Source organism: Grammomys surdaster, unplaced genomic scaffold, assembly GCF_004785775.1.
Source record: "Grammomys surdaster isolate TR1022 unplaced genomic scaffold, NIH_TR_1.0 125846, whole genome shotgun sequence".
Taxonomy (NCBI): domain Eukaryota; kingdom Metazoa; phylum Chordata; class Mammalia; order Rodentia; family Muridae; genus Grammomys; species Grammomys surdaster.
The window spans coordinates 1,901,543-1,921,640 of record NW_021620672.1 but is presented as its reverse complement, the minus strand read 5'-3'; the positions used below and the strand labels follow the sequence as shown (position 1 = coordinate 1,921,640).

General features: G+C 47.7%; 1 protein-coding gene across 1 annotated transcript in view; it reads right to left on the bottom strand.

The window, feature by feature from the left end:
- The window catches only part of Armc9 (armadillo repeat containing 9), a 129,518-nt gene that overhangs the window by 18,963 nt on the left and 90,457 nt on the right, over positions 1-20,098 (bottom strand). Inside the window, exons 20-21 of the mRNA XM_028789580.1 lie at positions 13,833-13,937; positions 5,308-5,423 (exon numbers count right to left, since the gene is read on the bottom strand). Of these exons, the coding sequence (XP_028645413.1) occupies positions 5,308-5,423; positions 13,833-13,937 (221 nt within the window). The remainder of the gene's footprint in view (positions 1-5,307; positions 5,424-13,832; positions 13,938-20,098) is intronic.

Below are 20,098 nucleotides of genomic sequence, written 5' to 3'. Positions count from 1 at the left end.
CTCTCTCTCTCTCTCTCTCTCTCTCTCTCTCTCTCTCTCTCTCTCTCTCTCTCTTTCTTTCCCAATAGGATCATGTTGCCCAGGCTGGCCTTGAATGCATGCAGCTGAGAATGATCTTGAACTTCTGATCTTCCTGCCTGTCCCTCCCAAGTGCTGAGATAACAAGTCGAGCTGCCATCTGGCTAGCCCCCCTTTTACAAGAGGAGTGACAGAAGCTAGCAGGGCCTGGGAGGTGGCAGCTGGATTCTCCACCTGCTAGGTACAGCACAAGGGTTAGCACATGTCTAACACATCAGTACAGTTTTTTTTTAAGTATAGAATAGTTTATTCAGGGCATGGGGAGGGGAATCAAGAGGGTAGTAGAGGCAGAGAGAGAGAGAGAGAGAGAGAGAGAGAGAGACAGAGACAGAGACAGAGACACAGAGAGGTAGAAGAGTAGAGGAAGCAAAGATGAGCGAGTGAGATCGAGAGAGAGAGAGAGAGAGAGAGAGAGAGAGAGAGAGAGAGAGAGAGAGAGAGAGAAACAAGAGAGGAGCACGAGAACATCAGCCCATCTTAAGAGCTGGGGGTCGCATAGGGTCCCTGATGTTTCCATTAAACAGACACAAACCTCTTCTCCAAAGATGAGGGCAACTGTGATATCCTATTTTGTCAGCCCTGAACAGAGGCAGGCAAGGCTGAGGTAACTTGAGGTCTTCTTTTTTTTTTTTTTTTTTTTGGTTTTTTGAGGCAGGGTTTCTCTGTGTAGCCCTGGCTGTCCTGGAACTCACTCTGTAGACCAGGCTGACCTCGAACTCAGAAATCCACCTGCCTCTGCCTCCTAAGTGCTGGGATTAAAGGCGTGCGCCACCACCGCCCCGCCCAACTTGAGGTCTTCTAACATTGAGTGATGCATGTTGCTGTGCTGGCCCCATGTTGGTGGAGACGGATGGATGGCAGGTTCTGGCCCAGCCTGGCCATAGTATACTCAGATGTGGCAAGAGACAGATCCAGGAGAGCTGTCGCTGAGACAGACAAGGCTCTGTGTGTGGGTCAGCCTGGACAGGTCTGAGGGAGTCTTTCTAGTTGTGTGTGGGGGGGGGGGGGAGAGGGGGGGGCGGGGCCAGGAGGAGGGAGAAGGAGAGGGAGAGGGAGAGAGTATTCACTCACTCCAGACACCTGCCACAGACTCAGCAAGGGCTGACAAAGTCATGGCCTGATGACAAGCCTATGCCAGCCTAGGGCCAGATATGGGAAAATGGTTTTTGATAAATACAGTTCCTTAAGGCTCAACAGGATGACAAGGACCATCCTGTCAGAGCAGGAGAGACAACATGGCGCTGGGAGATGCACTGAGTCGGAGGTGGGCTTTGGGGTAGGCCACTCAGTGTCTAACTTTTCTGGGGTCCAAAAGGGGAAATCAGCAGAGGGATTGTGGGCAAGGTAACGAGGAACAAGAAAAGATCCTTAGATTTGAGACCCATGGGAGACAGAGGAGCCAAAGAAATGCTATTCTGTGTTAGAAGAATCCTTCCGTGGTCATGGTGGGCATGGGATGGCAAGAGGGAATGGTGGGAAGCCAGAGGAGAAAGACCCCGAGGGCAGAAGGCAGGGGCAATGGTGAAGGGTGGGGTCTGGCTGGCCTGAAGCAGGATGAGGGGAAGGGGCCCGGGGGCAGATTAATGTCAGTTCCTGAGGCAGGGGCTAAGATGGTCGTGCTGATCCTGGATGCCTGGTGAGGCGCGTGTCTACCACGTGCAAGCTGGGCTGAGGTGCCAGCAGGGAGTAGGATGGGGGTGAAGACCTCAGATCAGGGCTCCAGGCTCTGTCCAGAGAAAGGCAACTAGGAGGAAACGGGAATGGCAGATCAGTCCACTGTGGCAAGGACAGGGGTGGACAGCCACTGGGAGGGGGTTGGGTTAGTAAGTGCAAGAGTGCCGTGGGCCCTGAAGGTGCCAAGAGTTGGGAATGGTTAAGTCATCTATGATCCTGGAAGTCACCGGCTAAGCATTCGGTGCTGTGGAGGAAATCCAGCCTGGTGGAAGTAGCCAGAGGATCTAAGTGGGAGGGAACCACACGCTCAAGTGTTCAGAGAGGATAAAGGAGGGAGAAGGTGGAGGGGTAGAAGACAGAGCACAAGAGGCATTAGGTGCAGAGACAGGAGCAGAGGGCCTCCAGCATCCAGAAGGGTTACTTCAGCCTGTGTGGATAGGAGTCGGGCCTGGGAGGCACAGGCACAACAAGGCTGAGAGAGGTGGAGTTCTGTACCAATGTTTACCTTAGCCTTTCTGTTCTTGACAATAAAACCAGACTTTATCATGAAAAATTAGATAATACAAAGGGTGTATAGAACGGTCCCTACCACAGTACCGACAGGTGACGGCTCAACTGTGGTATCTTTTCAGTGTTTTTAAAAAATGCAAATATGCGGCTGGGAATGTGGCTCCTGGCATGCAGCCAGTCCTGGGTTTGATCCCCAGCACTGCTTTAACCAGGCATGCTGGTACACGCCTCTAGTCCTAGCACTTGGAAGATGGAGGCAAGAGAACGGACAGGTGAAGGCAAAGGTTCCAGGCCAGCCTGAGCTATATGTCTCATTGTGGTGCACGTCTTTAATTTCAGCCCTAGGAAGGCAGAGACAGTGGGATCTCTATGAGTTCAAGATCAGTCTAGACTGCATAGAAGTTCCAGGCCAGCCAGGGCTGCACAGTGAGACTGTCTCCAAAAAAAAGCATAAGCCACCACACCTGGCTTTTGTCTCAAAGAAGGGGTGGTGTCAAATATATACAAAAGAACCTGGGACCAACGGCCAGCCTGGCTCTACGCTGTATACTTTACAGTTTGCCTTTCCATTCAGCTATGCACTGTCATATTTCAAAGATCTTCCCATGTCACTAACTGTTCTTAATTCTGCTACACATTTCCAATACTGTTTGTACTGATTACCATAACTTTATAGAAGATATAAAGCATGAAGTTTTTTTTTTCATAATCAATGTAGTAACAAAGACCCTTGCACACACTGACCCAGAAAGTGCCAGCTTCTTGAATCTGTGAAACATATATTCACTAAGTGTCCCCAGGAGTGCTAAGACTCAGGGTTTATCTGGAAGCAATGCAGGGTTAACCAGGGGCTGGTGGTTGTGAATGGAGAATCAAATTCCCTGAGTGTAAATCCAAGAAGCAGAGGTAGGAATTCTGACCAATCATTCATGGCCTTCAGGAGCGTGGGGGTTTCTGCATATTGTCACCTTACCATTTTCTGCTGAGAGGATCTCTCCATGTCTTTTCTTGCTACAGTGCTTCTGAGGGTAGGAATCACATCTCACTTATTTTTTTGGGTCCTCAGGACTGAGTTTACACCCCATTGGTCATAGAAATGCAAACAATGCTGAAGTTGGAGGTGGTGGTACCCATTTGTAATCCCATCATTGAGGCTGAGGCAGGAGGATAGTGAGTTTGAGGGCAGCCTGGACTACAAAATGAGATTCTGCCTCAAAAAAAAAAAGTTTATTGAATCTAGCTGGCAGAGGGACTTGGGGACAGCCACTGCTTCATGGAGGGTGGGACAACGGATTCAGGATGTGCGCACATGGCTGGGCAGGCCCATCCTGGCCAAACACCTCCCAGATATGACCTCCAGCAGGGGAGCCAGCTGAGCCCACGTGCTGAAAAGCATGCTCAAGGGTCTCTCAACAGAACAGGTCATCCGGCCCAAGAATGGACAGTGCCACTTGGTTACTTGTTAGATTCTTGGTCACTTCTGATTAAAATGTCCTTACAGCATGCCTGTCTTGCTGTGAAGCCAGGGTTTTAATTATTTTCTAAAAATGTGAAAGATTTTTTTTTTCTTCTTTCACATGTCCAACAGGAACTTCCTAGTCCTCTTCCTGTTTCCATCCCAAATGGATCATGTTTATAAGCTAGGTTGACTAATATTCATCTCTCACAATTTTCAAGATCAAAATAAAGAACCCTGCAGATGTGAGGGCGAGAACGGTTTGCCGACGCAGTTCACGCTACTGTTAACTTACAGGCGTGGTAATGTGGTTGTTCTTTTTAAAGAATCGTCACAGTGTTTGCATATATTTATGGGTACAGCGTGACATTTCAATGCGCAGGCACACGGCACTGACTGCATCAGGTGCCGGCACAGCTATCTGTAGGAGGTATATGCTGAGGTCTATCTCTTCAGTGTAATTTTCTCTCAGTTTTCCTGCAGGTTGAAAATGCTGGTTATGTGTGAGAGGGGAAAGGACAGTATAGTAAATTGTGTATTAAGAATTAAAAATAAAAGCCTGCATACAGAAGCACAAGGGAGCTAATCAAACAGACCTCAGAGCACTGATCCATAGTGGGGGCTGTGAAGTCTCATACGGCAGATTCCAGATGTGTGCTAAATATCATACGGCAGATTCCAGATGTGCACTAAAACTTGGCAAGAGCTGGCGCTGAACATTAGTGTTCCTGATAGCTGTGATGTGGAGCTCACAAAGACAGCTATTTCCATCCTATTGGCTGCTAAGTCCCTCCTTGTTTATCATAAAGTTACCACACAGTAAAACGGGAAACAATCAAACTGTCCCGAGATAGACGCTAAGAAAAACATGGTGTGGCCGTTAAAATATGGTAAGGCCACTACTTTCTGAGAGGGTAACTAGAGGCTTTCAGCCAGCTCTCTATGACCTCCTGTGCTTGTTTATAGTTTTCCCTAAACAGGAAAACACAGGTCATAAAGATCCCAGAAGGGCTGTTGACTGGCAGCTCTCAGCCCAGGTAAACTGACTGCAGTTTTACTTTTCTGTCAAGAGGTAGAAGCCAGGCTACAGAGAATGAACAGTACCTGGCTGCTTTCCCTAGCTTTTTTTTTCTGGGGGGGGGGGGAAGAGGAATAGAACCCAGGGAGTCACGCATGCTCCAGGCCACACAGTTGCTTTGAGAAGCTCATCTAAAATAGAGCTGTGACACTCCAGTCCTAGCACTGGGGCCGTAGGGATAACCCACAGGAATGAATGACAGGGTAGGAGTTCAGACTGGGTGATCTCACCATTGCTCAATAACTTTCCTTTGAAATGACCCCAGCCAACATCAGTCTTTGGAGGTGGCCTGGGGATTTCAGTCACTTGCTTTCTCCTTCTAGAAGAAACCTAAGTGTGTGTTGGAGAGATGGGACCTCAACTGTTTTCCCTCCAAAAATCCTCAAGAGATAAACAATAGAGAATGCTTTCCAATATGAACACTTTATTATGCATTAATGCATATTACACAGCAGTTAATCAAAGCAAAGTTTAAGAAAATAGACTCCCGCCTCCTCTATCCCAAACTTACACTGGGCACCCTGTCCTGTGGCCACCAGGGGTGACTGGCCGACGAAGAGGCTCGTCCCCACTCCACTGCACACTGGCCAGCCCTTTCCTCCGTGCTTTCCCCGTGTTGGTCATGATCTGGTGGAAGGAAGAAACAGGTTTGAGACAGTGGGTCCCTAAGAGCCCACCCAGAAGCAGAGTGGACTAAAGGGAGTACATGTCCAGGGACAAGATGCTATTCGAACCAGGCTCAAGGGCACCTGTATTCCTAGCACTTAGAAGGCAGGAAGATCAGAATTCAGTTACACAGCAAGTTAGAGACCAGCCTGGGCTACATGAAACTCTGTCTAAAAACAAAACAAAGCAAAGCCAGGTGGCAGCAGTCAAAGCCTTTAATCCCAGCACTTGGGAGGCAGAGGCAAGTGGATCTCTGAGTTCTGAGTTCAAGGCCAGCCTGGTCTACAGAGTTAGTTTCAGGACAGCTAAGGCTACACAGAGAAACCCTGTCTCAAAAACCAAACCATACACACACAAAACCCCCTAAAACAAATAACAACAAAAAACCACAAACAAACAAACAAACAAACAAACAAAAGGGGGGTGGTTTCAGCTGGTGCAAGGACACAGTTCAGATCCCCAGCACCTACACAAAAGCTGGGCAGACATGGTGTCTTGCTTGTAATTTTAGCTTGAGAAGTACAGACAGGGAAGCCTGGGGTAAACAGGGTGAGTAGACTGGCCAGATCCCAGAGCTCTGGGTCTGGAGAGAGATCCTGTGTTAGGTGGAGGGCAATAGAGGTGACAAGTGATATGTGTTGTCAACTTCTGACCCCAACATGCACACATATACATGTGAACACACACATACACGCATACACACACACACACGCACACACACACACACACACACACACACCATACCTAATAATAATAAAAAAAAATGCCAAATAATAAAGAAAACCAAAAAACAAAAAATGGGGGTACTTAAAGTAAGAGGGTACATGCTTCAGGTTACTTGAGAACACAAAAGTTATGAGGAGAGAGGAGTCTTTTCAACTTTGTATATGATCACATGGAGCAGTGTAGCACTCAGAAAGTCATGGGAAGAAGTAAAGAGTTAGGAACAGTAAGTTGCTCTAAGCTTTGAAGAGGACTGGATTTTTGAAGGTGAGAAAGGAGGAAAAAACAGGCAGATATAAGAAAAAAAAAAAAAGGCAACATTTCAGCCTGGTGTAGTGGGGCATGCCTGTATGTTAGCATCCGGGAGGGAGGCAAAGACCTCTGCTAGGCTAGCTAGAATTTGGGCCTTCCCAAGGAACCTTCAATTGGGATGTATATCAAGTTTAAGGCTAGCCTGGGGTACTTAGTGAGACTGAAACAAAACCAGGAGTTAAGCTACTAGAGAAGGGGTCAGTGCCACGAGGGCTCCCTCCAGTTGAGTCTGAGGGTGCTGCTGGCTCTCTGCTGCATGGAGCTCGCGCCTCCCAGTGCCTCCTATGGGGACAACTAATACATCACTTACATCTGCTTTTCAGATGCTTGAAAATAGGACCCATCGAGGCATCTGGCACTCAGAGCGACCACTCATTAGCCATTTTTATAAGCTAGAGTTTCCCTCCTACCTGCTGGGCTTGAGGGACACCTGAGGAACTTCTCAGTGGCCTTGCCTGGGCTGTGCCCACCCACTAGGCAGTGCCCTTCAAGTTGAATTCCAAGCAAATGCCAGAGGAGCTTTGGAGTGAGTAATAAAGGGTGCGGCTCTACATCTGCCCAAAAGATCAGCTTCCATCTGGATTACAGATGGAGGGTCTGTGAGAAGGAAGGGTCTCCTGATGCCAAATGTGCTTTTAGCCATGCTAAACAATAATGCAGCACACGGCTTACACAGTTTACTCAGTGGTAAAGGCTGATCAGGCCAGGTGTGCTGTTGTGTGCCTGCAGTGCCAGCACTAGGGAGGCCAAGGCTGGAGGATCTTAAGTGCTAGGCCAGCCTGGGCTGTATGGTGAGAGTCTGCTTCAAAAAATTAGCAGCAACAACAGCAGCAGAACAACAGTAACAACCACAGTGCTCAACGGAAGCTAGACGATGTCCCCGAGCTCTTCTCTTCTCTTCTCTTCTCTTCTCTTCTCTTCTCTTCTCTTCTCTCCTTCCCTCTTTTTACATTGCTATACATGGAATCCTGACTGAGTGTGAACTTAGTCAAGTGCTCTACCACTGAGCTATGCCCCTCAACTCTATGTAGTCTAGGCTTTCCTTAAACTTGCAATCCTCCTGCCTCAGCCTCCTCGGTTCTGAGACTACAGGTATATGCTATCATGCCTGTCAGAAAATATAGGTATACTTCAGGGCAGGCAGGCTGGCCAGTGGGTAAGGGTGGCTAGTGACAAGCTTGGCAGCCTGAATTTGATTCCCATGATCTACGTGGTGGAAGGAGAGAAATGACCTCTGACTTCCACATGTGTGTGGTATGCACATGCCCACACAAGTACCACCTCTCTCCTGCATAAATAAATGTAATAGCTATCTATCTATTCATCCATCCATTCGTCCATCTGTCCATCCATCATCTCTGTACACATAAAAAAATAACTTAGAAGCAACAGACCCTGTTAGATGGTTATTATTTACTTCTTCACCAACAGAACACTGACACAGTAATCTGTCTAGTTAAAAATAATTCATCTTCTCAGACTCTCTTGAAGATCATGGGGTCACATGATCTCGTTTTGACTCATTAGAAATGGAGGACACCAGAGTGAGTTTTAAGGACAGCAGTGTTGAGGGTGGGTATAGCTGGTTTGTGTGTCTGGCCCCTTGACTTTACTACAGATTCGGAGTCATCTCATGACTGACAGACAAGACAACCTCCATGTAAGTGATGCCGCTGAGGCAGAGTACACAGCCAATGAAGCTTGGGCTTCAAGGCTTTAGGGGAGGTCCTAGTGCTGTGTTCACACGGCCGCCTTTGCCCTGAGATCTGCAAGAGGAAGATCATTTGCCTGCATGATATCAGTTGATGCTGCTGTCTGTCCGTGCCGGCTTCCTGTCACTTCCCTTATGTCACTTGGTGCTGGAACAAGCAGAGAAATTGTTTAGTTTGCCAAGGACACACGGAGCTAAGTTCAAATCCCGTCCAATTTGAGCTTAGTAGGAAAACTTTTTGATTCACTCAGGCATGGTCAAATACTTAGCTCTCCTGGTGTAGGGATTTACTATGTTGTCAGAGTGTTTTCAAATTTCAGTGTGCAAAGAAGCATGGAATGCTCATAAGTCTCATAGGTGAGAGTGGTGGAATATCATTCCAGGCTTATTTTATTTTATTTCAAGATAGGGTTTCTGTATTAACAGCCCTGTTGTCCTGGAAGTTACTCTGTAGACTAAGCTGGCCTTGAACTCACAGAGAACCACCTGCCTCTGCCTTTCAAGTGCTGGGATCAAAGGCATGCGCCACCACCCTGGGCTTGGAGTATCATTCCTAAACAGGCCACTTTGGCATACAGGTTATTTTGAGCTAAAGACACTTGAGAAAGAGCAGATGTAAGAATGGCCTCTGACGCCAGGTGGTGGTGGCGCACGCCTTTAATCCCAGCACTTGGGAGGCAGAGGCAGGCGGATTTCTGAGTTCGAGGCCAGCCTGGTCTACAGAGTGAGTTCCAGGACAGCCAGGACTACACAGAGAAACCCTGTCTCGAAAAAACAAAAAAACAAAACAAAACAAAAAAAACAAAAAAAAAAAAAGAAAGAGAAAAAGAAGAATGGCCTCTGACATCTCTGCTTTCCTTCATAGAAACAAGTGATAAAAACTTCGTGTGAAAGCTGACCTTTCTTATCAGGAGAAGAGACATTCCTGGCTGGGACTTCATGGGCTAAGAGAATTCTGTCCAAGCACACCTTGTTAAATATTTCTTGTCATCTTTTATCTCTCAACAGAAAACATTACAAACTCATCCTAATGTAGAAGTCAAAAAAAAAATCACAGTTTGTGAATGTAAAAGAAATAATTTATTCTGTGCCACATATGAATGACCATGGTTCAGGACTATGGATAAAAGTCATCCTGAAGGAGTGACACGACATTTACAATCACAGAGAGTAAAGCCATGACTCAATGTGTTTACAGTGTGTGTGTGTGTGTGTGTGTGTCTGTCTGTCTGTCTGTCTGTCTGTCAACAGGTGGGAGGCTAACAGGACTTTTCTATTGGTCTCCGACACTGTCTTTATCAACGATGAGATCTTTCCTATGGGAATCAGATATTAGCTTCACTGCACTCTTGGCTTTAGGGTCCCTTCCTGCAGGTGAGAGGTCTGTGCTGCACACTCCCAATCTCACCGAGCAGTCTATAGGACATTAGCTGAGATACAGAGGTTGGGGGAAGTGACTGATAAAGGAAGCAAAGGTCACCAGTGGGTGGGCTTGGAGGTTTCCAAAGTCTCCTCTCTCTGCCTCCTGAATGCGGGTCAGGATGTGAGCTCTCAGATACTGCTCCAGCACCATGCCTGCCTGCCTGCTGCCATGCTCCCTGACACAGTGAAACTGTAAACAATTAGATGCTCTCCTTTATAAGTTATCTTTGGTCATGGTGTCTCTTCACAGCAATTGAACAGTAACTAAGACACAAGGTATGTCTGTACAGAATTCTCTTGCTTCACCAGAATTATGGACAAGCACCATACTAGATGTGACCACTGATATTCTCTTGTAAGCTTGAAAGAGTAACTTGCTCTCCTTTTCAGCATTTGGCATGACCTGTCTCTTTGGTATAGAGCTGCTGTGTGCGCTGATACACAGTTCTCTGAGGGCAAAGGGGCAGCACTGTGGCTCAGCAGAGCAGGTACCCAGGGTCAACGCCCTTCCAGGCCTTTCCTGATGGCAACAACATGAACGAGCCATGCCACAAATTCCTGCCGCCATGGACCAGGCTGTGGCAGTCACCGTATTTCTTGTGCTGTAAGCCAACATAAACCTTTCCTCCCTTAGCTGTGTTTGTCAGCTACTTGGTCACAGTAAAAGGCACTAATATGGCTAGTTTCCCACATTTGGCACAGGCAGTTATGAAATGTGACATTAAGTTCTGTTATGCACCAGGATTGCGACAGGCAAAGCCCTCAGGCTGGTAATTTCAGGTCACAGATCTGGGTGACAATGGGGAGCTTAGAGGGACTTTTGAATGGCAGAAGCAGCGGCAGTGCACATGTGGCCTTAGTGATGGTGGCTCTGCTCCACACTGAGCTGTGTGTGTGATTTAATAAAATAAAGATGTTTCTATGAGGAGATGCTGAGCTGGGGCTCAAAAGAATTCTCAACACACACACACACACACTCACACACACACATTCACACACACTCACACACACACTCACACACACACACACACTCACACACACACTCTCTCACACACACACTCATACACACTCACATACACACACACACACACATTCACACACACTCACACACACACTCTCTCACACACACACTCATACACACTCACATACACACACACACTCACACACACTCACATACACACACACACACACATTCACACACACTCACACACACTCACACACACACACACACTCACACACACACTCTCTCACACACACACTCATACACACTCACATACACACACACACTCACACACACTCACATACACACACACACACACACACACACACACACACACACTCTGACCCTGATAGCTGCGAACAGGACTTTACTTGCAGAAAGAGTCTTTGCAAATATAATTAAGTATCTTTGAAATGAACATGTCATCCTGGGTAACTGAGGTGAACCCTAAGTCTAGTGACGAGTGTCTCTACAAGAGACAGGCAAGGACATAAAGACAGAAGGCCATCAAAGATGGAGGCAGAGGTCAGAGTGAAGTGGCCATAAGCCAAGGGTCACCCAGAGCCACCATGAGCTGGAAGAATCAAGGCAGGCTCCTCCTTCAGAGCTTCAGAGGCAGCCCAGCCCTGTCAAAGCTGGAGTTTGGTCCTCTGCCCTCCAAACCCGTGGCAGAATACATTTCTGTTTTAAGCCAGCCAGTGTGTGGTCCTTTGTTCGGCAGTCATGGGAAATGGATGCCCTTGGTCTTCACCTCTATATAAGCAATTCTTTCTGTCCTCATTCCGACTGCTCCCTGCTCACACACTGGTAATGGACACCAAGGAGATAAGCAAGAGTGTGTGGACCTTTTCTGTTGGACCCAAAACCATTCCCTCTATAGTGAAAGGGACATACATACATTGAGGAGGTTCTGAGTGTGGCTTATGGTGAAATAAAACCGTTTCTGAGTGCCCATCATCTGGGTTTACTAATTGAAAGCAGTCTTTGGCATCTCACCAGTATGTTCAACCAAACTGGCAGTCCCGGCATACACTGCCTCGGGTTTTATTGTTACAAACTGTTACTATTTCTACATAAGATCCTATCCATAGCAGTACACTATGTAGAGTGGCCCACAAGTGAACTGAGGGCTCTTTTTAGGTTTATGTCTGACCAAGCCACAGTTAATCCCTGTGCTGACATTCGGGTGCTATGGAGACAGAGGCACAGACTTAGGTGTTCTGCTCTGTCCTGCAGGAGCCCTGCCCACTGGCCTCTTCTGTTTTTCTGGTCACCTGCTTCTGAAGAGGATCCTGCAAATGCTCTGAAGAATCATGTTTTATTATGCAGTCCAGTCAGAGAAGCCAGCACGGTCCCTGAGGGAAATAGAAGTCTAGCGATACTTCAAGACTGCCGCCAGCAGCTTGGAGCCCCTTCCTGACCTCTGACTAGAATCACTGCAGCAAGGAGCAGGAGCAGAGCCCCATAGCCAGCTCCTCTGGTTCATGATCCATTCTGGAGACAACGGTGGGGGCCGCTCACCAGACCTTTCCTAAGTGGGAGAGAGAGGCTGGCTCTCCTCTAGTCTCCTTCCGTTGCCAGCTTCTCTCTCTCCTTTCCTTCCTGCTCCTAAGTCTGTTTTTCACAAAGCAGCCAGAGTGTGAATCTAAGTTGATATGTTCTATTTACTTATTTATATTTTATTAAAATAGTTTTTGAGATAGCACCTTGTATATCGTAAGTAGGTCTGAAATTCACATGTAGTTGGAGATGACTTCGAACTTCAGAGATTCCTGCCTCTGCCTCTTTTGTGCTGGGATAACAAATATGTGGTGCTTAGAACAGAACCCAGGGCCTTGTGCATGCTAGGTAGGCACACTACCAAATCAGTACATCCTGCCCTTGTTAAACTACAAATCAACCGAGCCCGTCTCCTACCCACACTCCTGTAGTTACCCAGCACTTACGAAGCTGCCATGTCCCCGCCATGACCCAAAGAGTTCCATGAGGTGGCCCCCGGCTGTCCCTCAACCTCAGGTTCTATTGGTATACAATGTCATGCAGTCCTTGGGAGGTTCTCCACATAATGGGGAAGAGATGAGATCAGGTTACCAAGGAGACTGGCTCCTGATGAGGGCATGAGGGCCCAGCTGGGGGTGGGAGGGCATGGGCGGGTGCCTTCTGCTTCCTGCTCCGGTCAAGGATCAGGCCACTTGACCACACACTTTCCCTTCCCGAGCCTCTGGCTTCACCTGCTCCTTGTCGAGAGGCTGGCTCCAGGAATCCTCTGCAGCTCACCATTTGGAGACTTTAGGAGCCACATAACTGGCTCTGTCAGCCATTACTTTCAAAGCTCCCATAGCTTGTCGGAAAGATAATAATATGTTCTTCCAGCCAGCATGGGACTTCAGTCTAGATTGGTTCATATCCCTGGAAATTGCTCCTCCCTTCTGAAAGCTTACACGTTAGCATCCTATCTGCCTATGTGCAGGCTTTTCTGCACTGGGACACTGGTGACTCTGCACTACCATCACTTCGTGGGTAAAGCAGCAGATTCCTCCTAATGGGGGCTCTTTCCTACTTGATTACTCGCCTATTATTCACTGGTTGGTCACTGGCCAGTGGCTCCTGGAGCTACCAAGGATCTCTCAGAGGGCAGCTTCTGGCCCCATGGTAAACAATGACACCATTGGCCACTCGTCTGCTTCCAAGACTGCATTCTTTGGGTTCTTTGGAGTCTGCTCTGCTTTTTGATTTCTATTCTTAAGGGTCCCTCTTCTTCTCCCATGCCCAGCATGCAGGAGAACCCTGGTTCTCAGCCTACTCTCTCCCTGTTCACTGAGCCTCAGCCACTACTTACGTGTTGGAAGCTTCTCAACTGATGTAACACCTGGAAACAAGAAGGTTCCGCTGTTGATGAACGTTACTGAGGATGAAGAAGGTTCCGCTGGTGATGAACGCTACTGAGGATGACACTGAGGACATTGCGGAGGCTCCTGGCAGGCTCATCTGTACCTGTTTCTCTCAGCTCCGATTCCATATATCAGCAGGTTTATCCATCTCTGACAGGTCTCCAAGGCACTTTAGGGCTACTGAGAGCAACTGGCTAACAAGGAGCTTTTCGCAAACCTAAGCGCCACTGAACCTTGTATTACTGAAGGCATTAAATTATGCCTGTCCACCTGCCCCTCGTGTTCAGGACACCTCTGATATGTATACTTACTCCCAAGTACTCTGTGGTTAGAAGCTTCTCGCCTGAGAGTTCTCCAAGCTGGGGCTGGATCAGTTCATCTTTGTCCAGGTCAGCTTCCATGATGTCATGATCCTCCTGTTTCAAAGAAGACAGCTGTGAGAATTCTGGGCACCCACTCAGCCACAATCTCCCCAGAGTGAGCAGGCACCTGCTATGAAATAAGGTCTTAAGCCAGCATAAAGTCTCACCAGGTCTCAGAAGCCACCTGTCCCCTGCTCATGATCCCTCTAAAAAATGAGGGGGACATAGCTGACAACTGTTATAGGATATTTGATCACACTGTGAACCCTGAGATTGTGTTATTTACTGAAAAAGACCTGTTTTTAGTTGTGGTGTGGCTCAGCCTTTAGCACACACCTTTAATTTCTCTGCTGGAATACAAACATGCCCTTAGTACACACATTTAATCCCAAACAATGAAGGTAAAGTTAGTTTGTAGAAAGAAGCAGCCATGTTCAAAAGTGATGTCTAATTTATGTGGCAGACAGAGTGACAAATCAGAGAAAGATTTGACAGAAGAGGATCTGCCCAACTCTCAGGAGGAGAGAGAGGAAAGGGAAGCTGCTTTAGAGAGCAGTGCAGAAAGAAACAGGCAGGCAGTTTTACCGGGAGAGTTGTACAGAGACAGGTTAAAAAGAGAACAGGCTAGACACAGGTGAGGACAGGATGAGCCAGAGAATGAGAAGGAGCCAGAAGGTTAGAATGGATTGCTAGAGTTAGTCTGAGGCCAAGCAGAGCAATACAGGAGAGGCTGGGAGAAGCCAGATTGATCCAGTCAGCTTGGAGAAGAATTTGAGCCAGAAGAGCTGAGCTGAATCAGCCAGCCAGAACTCAGAAAGAACTAGGAAGGGGTGAGCTTATTCAGCAGGAAGTCTCAGAGGCTGAGAACATTCTAGGCCTAGATAAGATTGTATGGAGTCCACAGCTTCCAGAACTAGGCCTAGGTTAGCAGACTGGAGCAGTAAGCCTCAGAGATGACAATTACATCAGGCATCTAAAAGTTCTGTTTATGGATAAGCCCTGAGGAAGCTAGGCTCCCAGGAAGTGCTTCTATAACTAGCTATAGACATGAAAAGGTCTAAAGGGCCCTTGGCAGCTGTCACAGCCAGGGTATCTCTGTCTCTCTGAGAGGTCAAGGAACCATGTGAAAGGCTACCAGTGAGACCACAGTCAGCTGGTAAACACTTTCACATACATAGGCCTTATGGGGCCAAGGGACAGTCAGGGGACCAGGTGAAAGGCTAAGCAGTTGGATTACAGACAACTAGTGAGCACTTCCACATATACAAGTCTTACTGGGGCTGTGAGGCAGTACATGAGAAGCTTTTCTTCCCTAGGGCTCACAGGTCATAAGACTCAGCACTTTGGTCTCAGTCACTGAAATAAGATAATGGGCCTGGAGTGATGGCTTAATGGCTGACTGCTTGCTGTGTAACCACGAGGAGCTGTGCTCAGATCTGAGCACCTACATAGAGCTGCATAGAGTCTTGCTTGTCTATAATCCAGTATTGTAGGAGGGAAGAGGATCGAGATGGCTTGCTGGCTACTAGCCTAGATGAAAAAGGAGCTCCAGGTTTAGGGAGAGACTGTCTCAAAGGAATGCAGAGTAGAGTGATGAAGGCCATCCATTGCCTTCCTCTGGTCTCTCTGTATATCACATGTGTACTCCAACACACACAGACACACAGACACACAGACACACAGACACACACACACTATTGTGACGTGACTCAGAGGTCCACCACCTTCACAAAGGTGGCAAAGGTGACTACCCTGCCAAGTACAAGAGAAGGTGTCACTGGAGTGCAAGAAGATGAAAGGCCCCAGGATGGGCCAAACAAGGCACCTAAAAACTGTATATGGCTGATTCAGGCCTGGATTTAGTGAAGGAACTCACAGTGCAGAGGAACAGTCAGGGCAGCATCGAGTGACAAAGAAAATTTCAAGGATTAGACACACAACAGACCACAGACTCAGCAAAAAGAGAAGGTGGGAAGGTGGTTTTGCTTCTGGGAGAAGGCTGTGGATACACACCTGCAGACACACACACACACACACACACACACACACACACACACTTGACAACAGGAGTGTTGTCAAGTACAACTAAAACCCTGAATACTACACATAAAATAAGCACACAAGACCCTAGGAAATGGAGAGAAAGTGGGTTAGTCCAGGAGAGCCCCATAGCTGCCAGCCTTGGTGCTAAGAAGCCAGCAACTGGAATGTCAATAGTGAGGACAAATCCTCTGAAGCCTGTTACCTCTAGGCAAGGGACAAGAAAGGGGACACTAGGAGGTCGGACATGTTTTAGAAAATAACTACCTTAGAAAGCATTGTGTGACCAGTGTCTGTCCAACTATGCCAGAGAAGGCCTCTGATTCTTAGGATTCTGTCCTCCAAGACTTTGATGAAGCAACTATATCTCTAGGTGGTGTATCAGAGAAAGGCAAGCAGAGGGGTATTTATTGCATCTGTGTTGGGCAGTGCAGAGGTCCCCTATTATCCAGTGAGTAGACACCAGATAGAACAGTTGTCACTCCCATGTAATAGGAAGTTGAGTACTTTCTTACACTGCTAGGATAATGTCAGAGGTTAGTGGTGAGGAATAATGGTACAAGTCTATCCCTTCTAGCCAGCGTGGGGTGGGGGCTATTGGTGGAAGGCTAGTAGGGAACTGGAACTATCTACCTGCGGCTGCATAACGGGTGCCATTCCTCTGGAACCCAGTGAGGCCGAAGACTAGATATCCTTGCTACAAGGTTCAAAGTTCGGCGTTGAGTCTGTCCTCAAGGGGTACTGAGGTGACTTGCTTCAGTGTCTGATCCCTGTAAAGCAACCAGGGAGAGGATGGAGGGGCAGGGCCTTGCAACAAGGCTACCTCAGAGGTACATAAGCCCCAACGGAGGCATTTCTGTATTAGCCTGTCCACATCCTGGGCCATTAATCATGGGGGCTTCCATTCTAGCAGTGCTTGCTTGAACAAACTACCAGGCAGGAAAAGTGTGACAGTGTGGCTCATCCTGGGCCAGACTGAGTCTCTGGCATGTTCTCTTCAGTTGCAACTGTGAGCCTTGAAATTCTTAAAGTTTGTTTGGTGACTTTAAAATAAATGCCCAGCAGGAAGGTAGCTGGTTCCTTTTTGAGTTCAAGACCAGCCTGGGCTACATAGTGAGTTCCAGGCCATTCAGGGTTATATAGTGAGACCCTGTCTCACACAGCAACAAACAAACCAACAGATAAAAAACTTCAACCAAGATTTCATTCTTAGCAGGGGTGGTAGCCAAATGCCGTATCTGTAAGTGCCAGCAAACGAAAGAGCAGATGAACCGCAGGCTAAGACAATTTTGAAGAAGCAGAACATGAGAGGAGGACTCTGATTTCCAGAGTTAGTGTACAGCCAGAGTAGTCCACATTCTGTGTGGCTGGCAGAGGGACACAGAGAATTAACAAAACAAGAGACTCCAAAACAAACCTACACAAATGTTTTCAACTGGTTCTTTTTTTTTTTTTTTTGAGTCTGGAATCTTCCTGTTGCCAAGCATAGCCTTGAACTCTTGAGCTCAACTGATCCTTCCAAACAGCTGAGATTAACAAGTACACATCACTGTGCCTGGCTAGCTTCCAACCAGCTTTGACAAAAGAATACTGTAAGAGATATGGTGAACAGTAACTATACTGCCTAGGGATAAGGAAAGAAATTGTCTTTATGCAAATTTCCCCCATGAGTATTTCTGATCTGTGATTGGCTGAATCCTCAGGTACAGAATCTGTGGACAGGGCGAGTGTGTGTGCCCTTTCTCATTTCCTGCCAAGAGCTTCTTCCACATCAGATGATCCCTTATAGGTTAAATGGCAAAGAGCATTAGGAATCAGCTTAGGCGGGCGTCAGCTGCATATGAGGGAGCTGGCTGGCTCTGAGGCTGAGCAGGGCAAAGGTAAGCCAGTGTGGTGCAGTCTTAGCAGGGATTCCCCAGCCTCCTGGCACCTGGACCCCTGGCGACAATGCTCCCTGAGAGAGGCCAATCAATCCGCCACTGATTCTTTGTATAGTCAACAGCCTAATGGCTGGACTTGGTTCCCCTCAAATTTCCAACAAGAAAAAAACAAGCACAGTTCTAAAACTGTGGGTCCCTGTGCTCATGAAAGCCATTTTGAGTTGTTGGTCCTTACACACAGACTGAAGGCCTGAACCGTGTGCCAGAGATGTCATTTGGAGAGGAACTTTAGAAAGTAGGGCCTAGTTGGAGGGTGGAGGTCACTGGGGCAATGCTTTGCTATGGTCCTTCCTTGCTCTCTTTCTTGGAAGGCTTAAGGGAAGCAGCCTCTGCCACACCCTCCCACTGGGATGCTATTCTGCTACACCTAAGGCCCAAAGCAATGGAAACTCTGAAACCATGAGCCAAAGCAAACCTCTCTTCCTTCAAATCATCTCTGTTAATGACTAACACTGTGGGCATCCTGGTCTTTGGTGGATCAGATTACTTGGTAAATCAGCTCCTAAAACATAGAGCTGTCATGTGTGGTTCTAAGGTTGGGCTAGGGGCCACAGTGAGGTTGCTTGTCCTGAACTGTGTGTACTGCACAGCCAGTACTGTCTGCCATAACTAGAGCTGCCAGATAGGGATGAGCAGGCAGGCCGGAAGCAGCACCGCCGCGAATAAGTCACATGTGGCCTGCTGAGGAGACACCATCCCATCAACTTTCGCCTGAAAGCACTGAGTGGACCCCATTTATTTGAGAACCATTAAGGAGGTACCTCAAACTTCCTTAGCACTTTGTTCCTTACCCCTTGTGACTCAGTGGGGAGTCCTCTAATCTGCCTGTTTGCCTGAGGAGGAAACTCAGGCCTGGAGAGTACAAAGCTCACAGTGACTCTAGCCGTGTGTCTGGCCTTCAGGCTAGGCAGGTCCTTTCTGTTGGGCTTTTCTAATTTAGCCCAGAATGCTCTGTAGGGAAGCCTGTTTCTGAAGTGGGGACTGCCTAGGTCTCTTCAGGACCCAGGATCCCTGGTGTCAGGCTGCGACTGCTCCACAGGGCAGGGGGTGAAGGACTATAGCCTGGAAACCACAGGCTCATTTTTTTTTCTCTTTCCTGTTTTTGTCTAATAACAGGTTGAGAATCCATGTTTGTCCAACCCAGAAAACAGGTTCTCGACACTGCTGTGAGCTAAGCCTAGGCCCAGATCCATTCTTCACGGCAAGGGCAGGTACAGGCACCAGAGGACCTCTCATCCTGAAATTTCACTCGGAGTTCCCCAAAGGTAATGCTATCTATGAGCCCCTAGCCTGAGGTCACCTCTGGGAGGGGTAAGATCTATGCTGCTGCTTGGCTTGAAGCTGAGTTTACCAAAATAGCAACACCTTAGGGATCAAATAGCATGTGTACATTCTGTGATTGTCTCAGGAAAGTGACTGCTTCTTGGGAACCGAGGCAGCCAGCTCTGCGGTCTAGTGAGTGGCAGGCATCTGGGCCAGGTAGTATTTCACCTCCTCTCCAGGGAGCAAGCCTTGGAGGCCCCAGCTGGAAATGGGCATGTGAATCACAGTTTCGTGAGGTATTGGTAACACACCACTTCCCCGCCAAGAGGGAAAATGAAACACTAGGAAACAACAAAAGTCCACATTCCATTTCAAAGAGAAAGAAACTCAGTGGCTGACCTCAGCCGCTACCTGCAGAAGGATTGCTTTACCCGGGACAACAAGAACATATGTAATACCCATTCACTTGCAAATCAACCTATATGTACCCAAACTTGCCCACAGCACGCCTTAACTGCAAATGATTGCAGAGCAAGCTAGGAAGAGACACTTATTCAGTCAACTTTGGCTTTTTGAATGAACAAGTTAAAAGTTTTTTTTTTTAAAGATTGAAAGTACTTTTAAAAACTTGAAGTGTGTGTGTGTGTGTGTGTGTGTGTGTGTGTGTGAACGTGCATGCATGCACACAGCTGTATGTTCATGCGAGTGTGGGTGCCTGTGGGGCCTCCTTGAGCTGGAGTTACTTATGGTTGGGAACCGCACTGCATGACCGAGAGCTGGACATTCAACTCCGGTACTCTGAACTCTGTGAGAGCAATCAATATGCATCTTACCTAACCATCTCTCCAGTCTTCTCCCACCCCCCCTAAAGACAAGGCCGGCCTTGATCCTCTGGCCTCCACAGCGGGATGTCCAGAGATCACAGGGATCCACCACCTGGCTTATGTGGTGTTGGAGTTTGAACCCATGGCT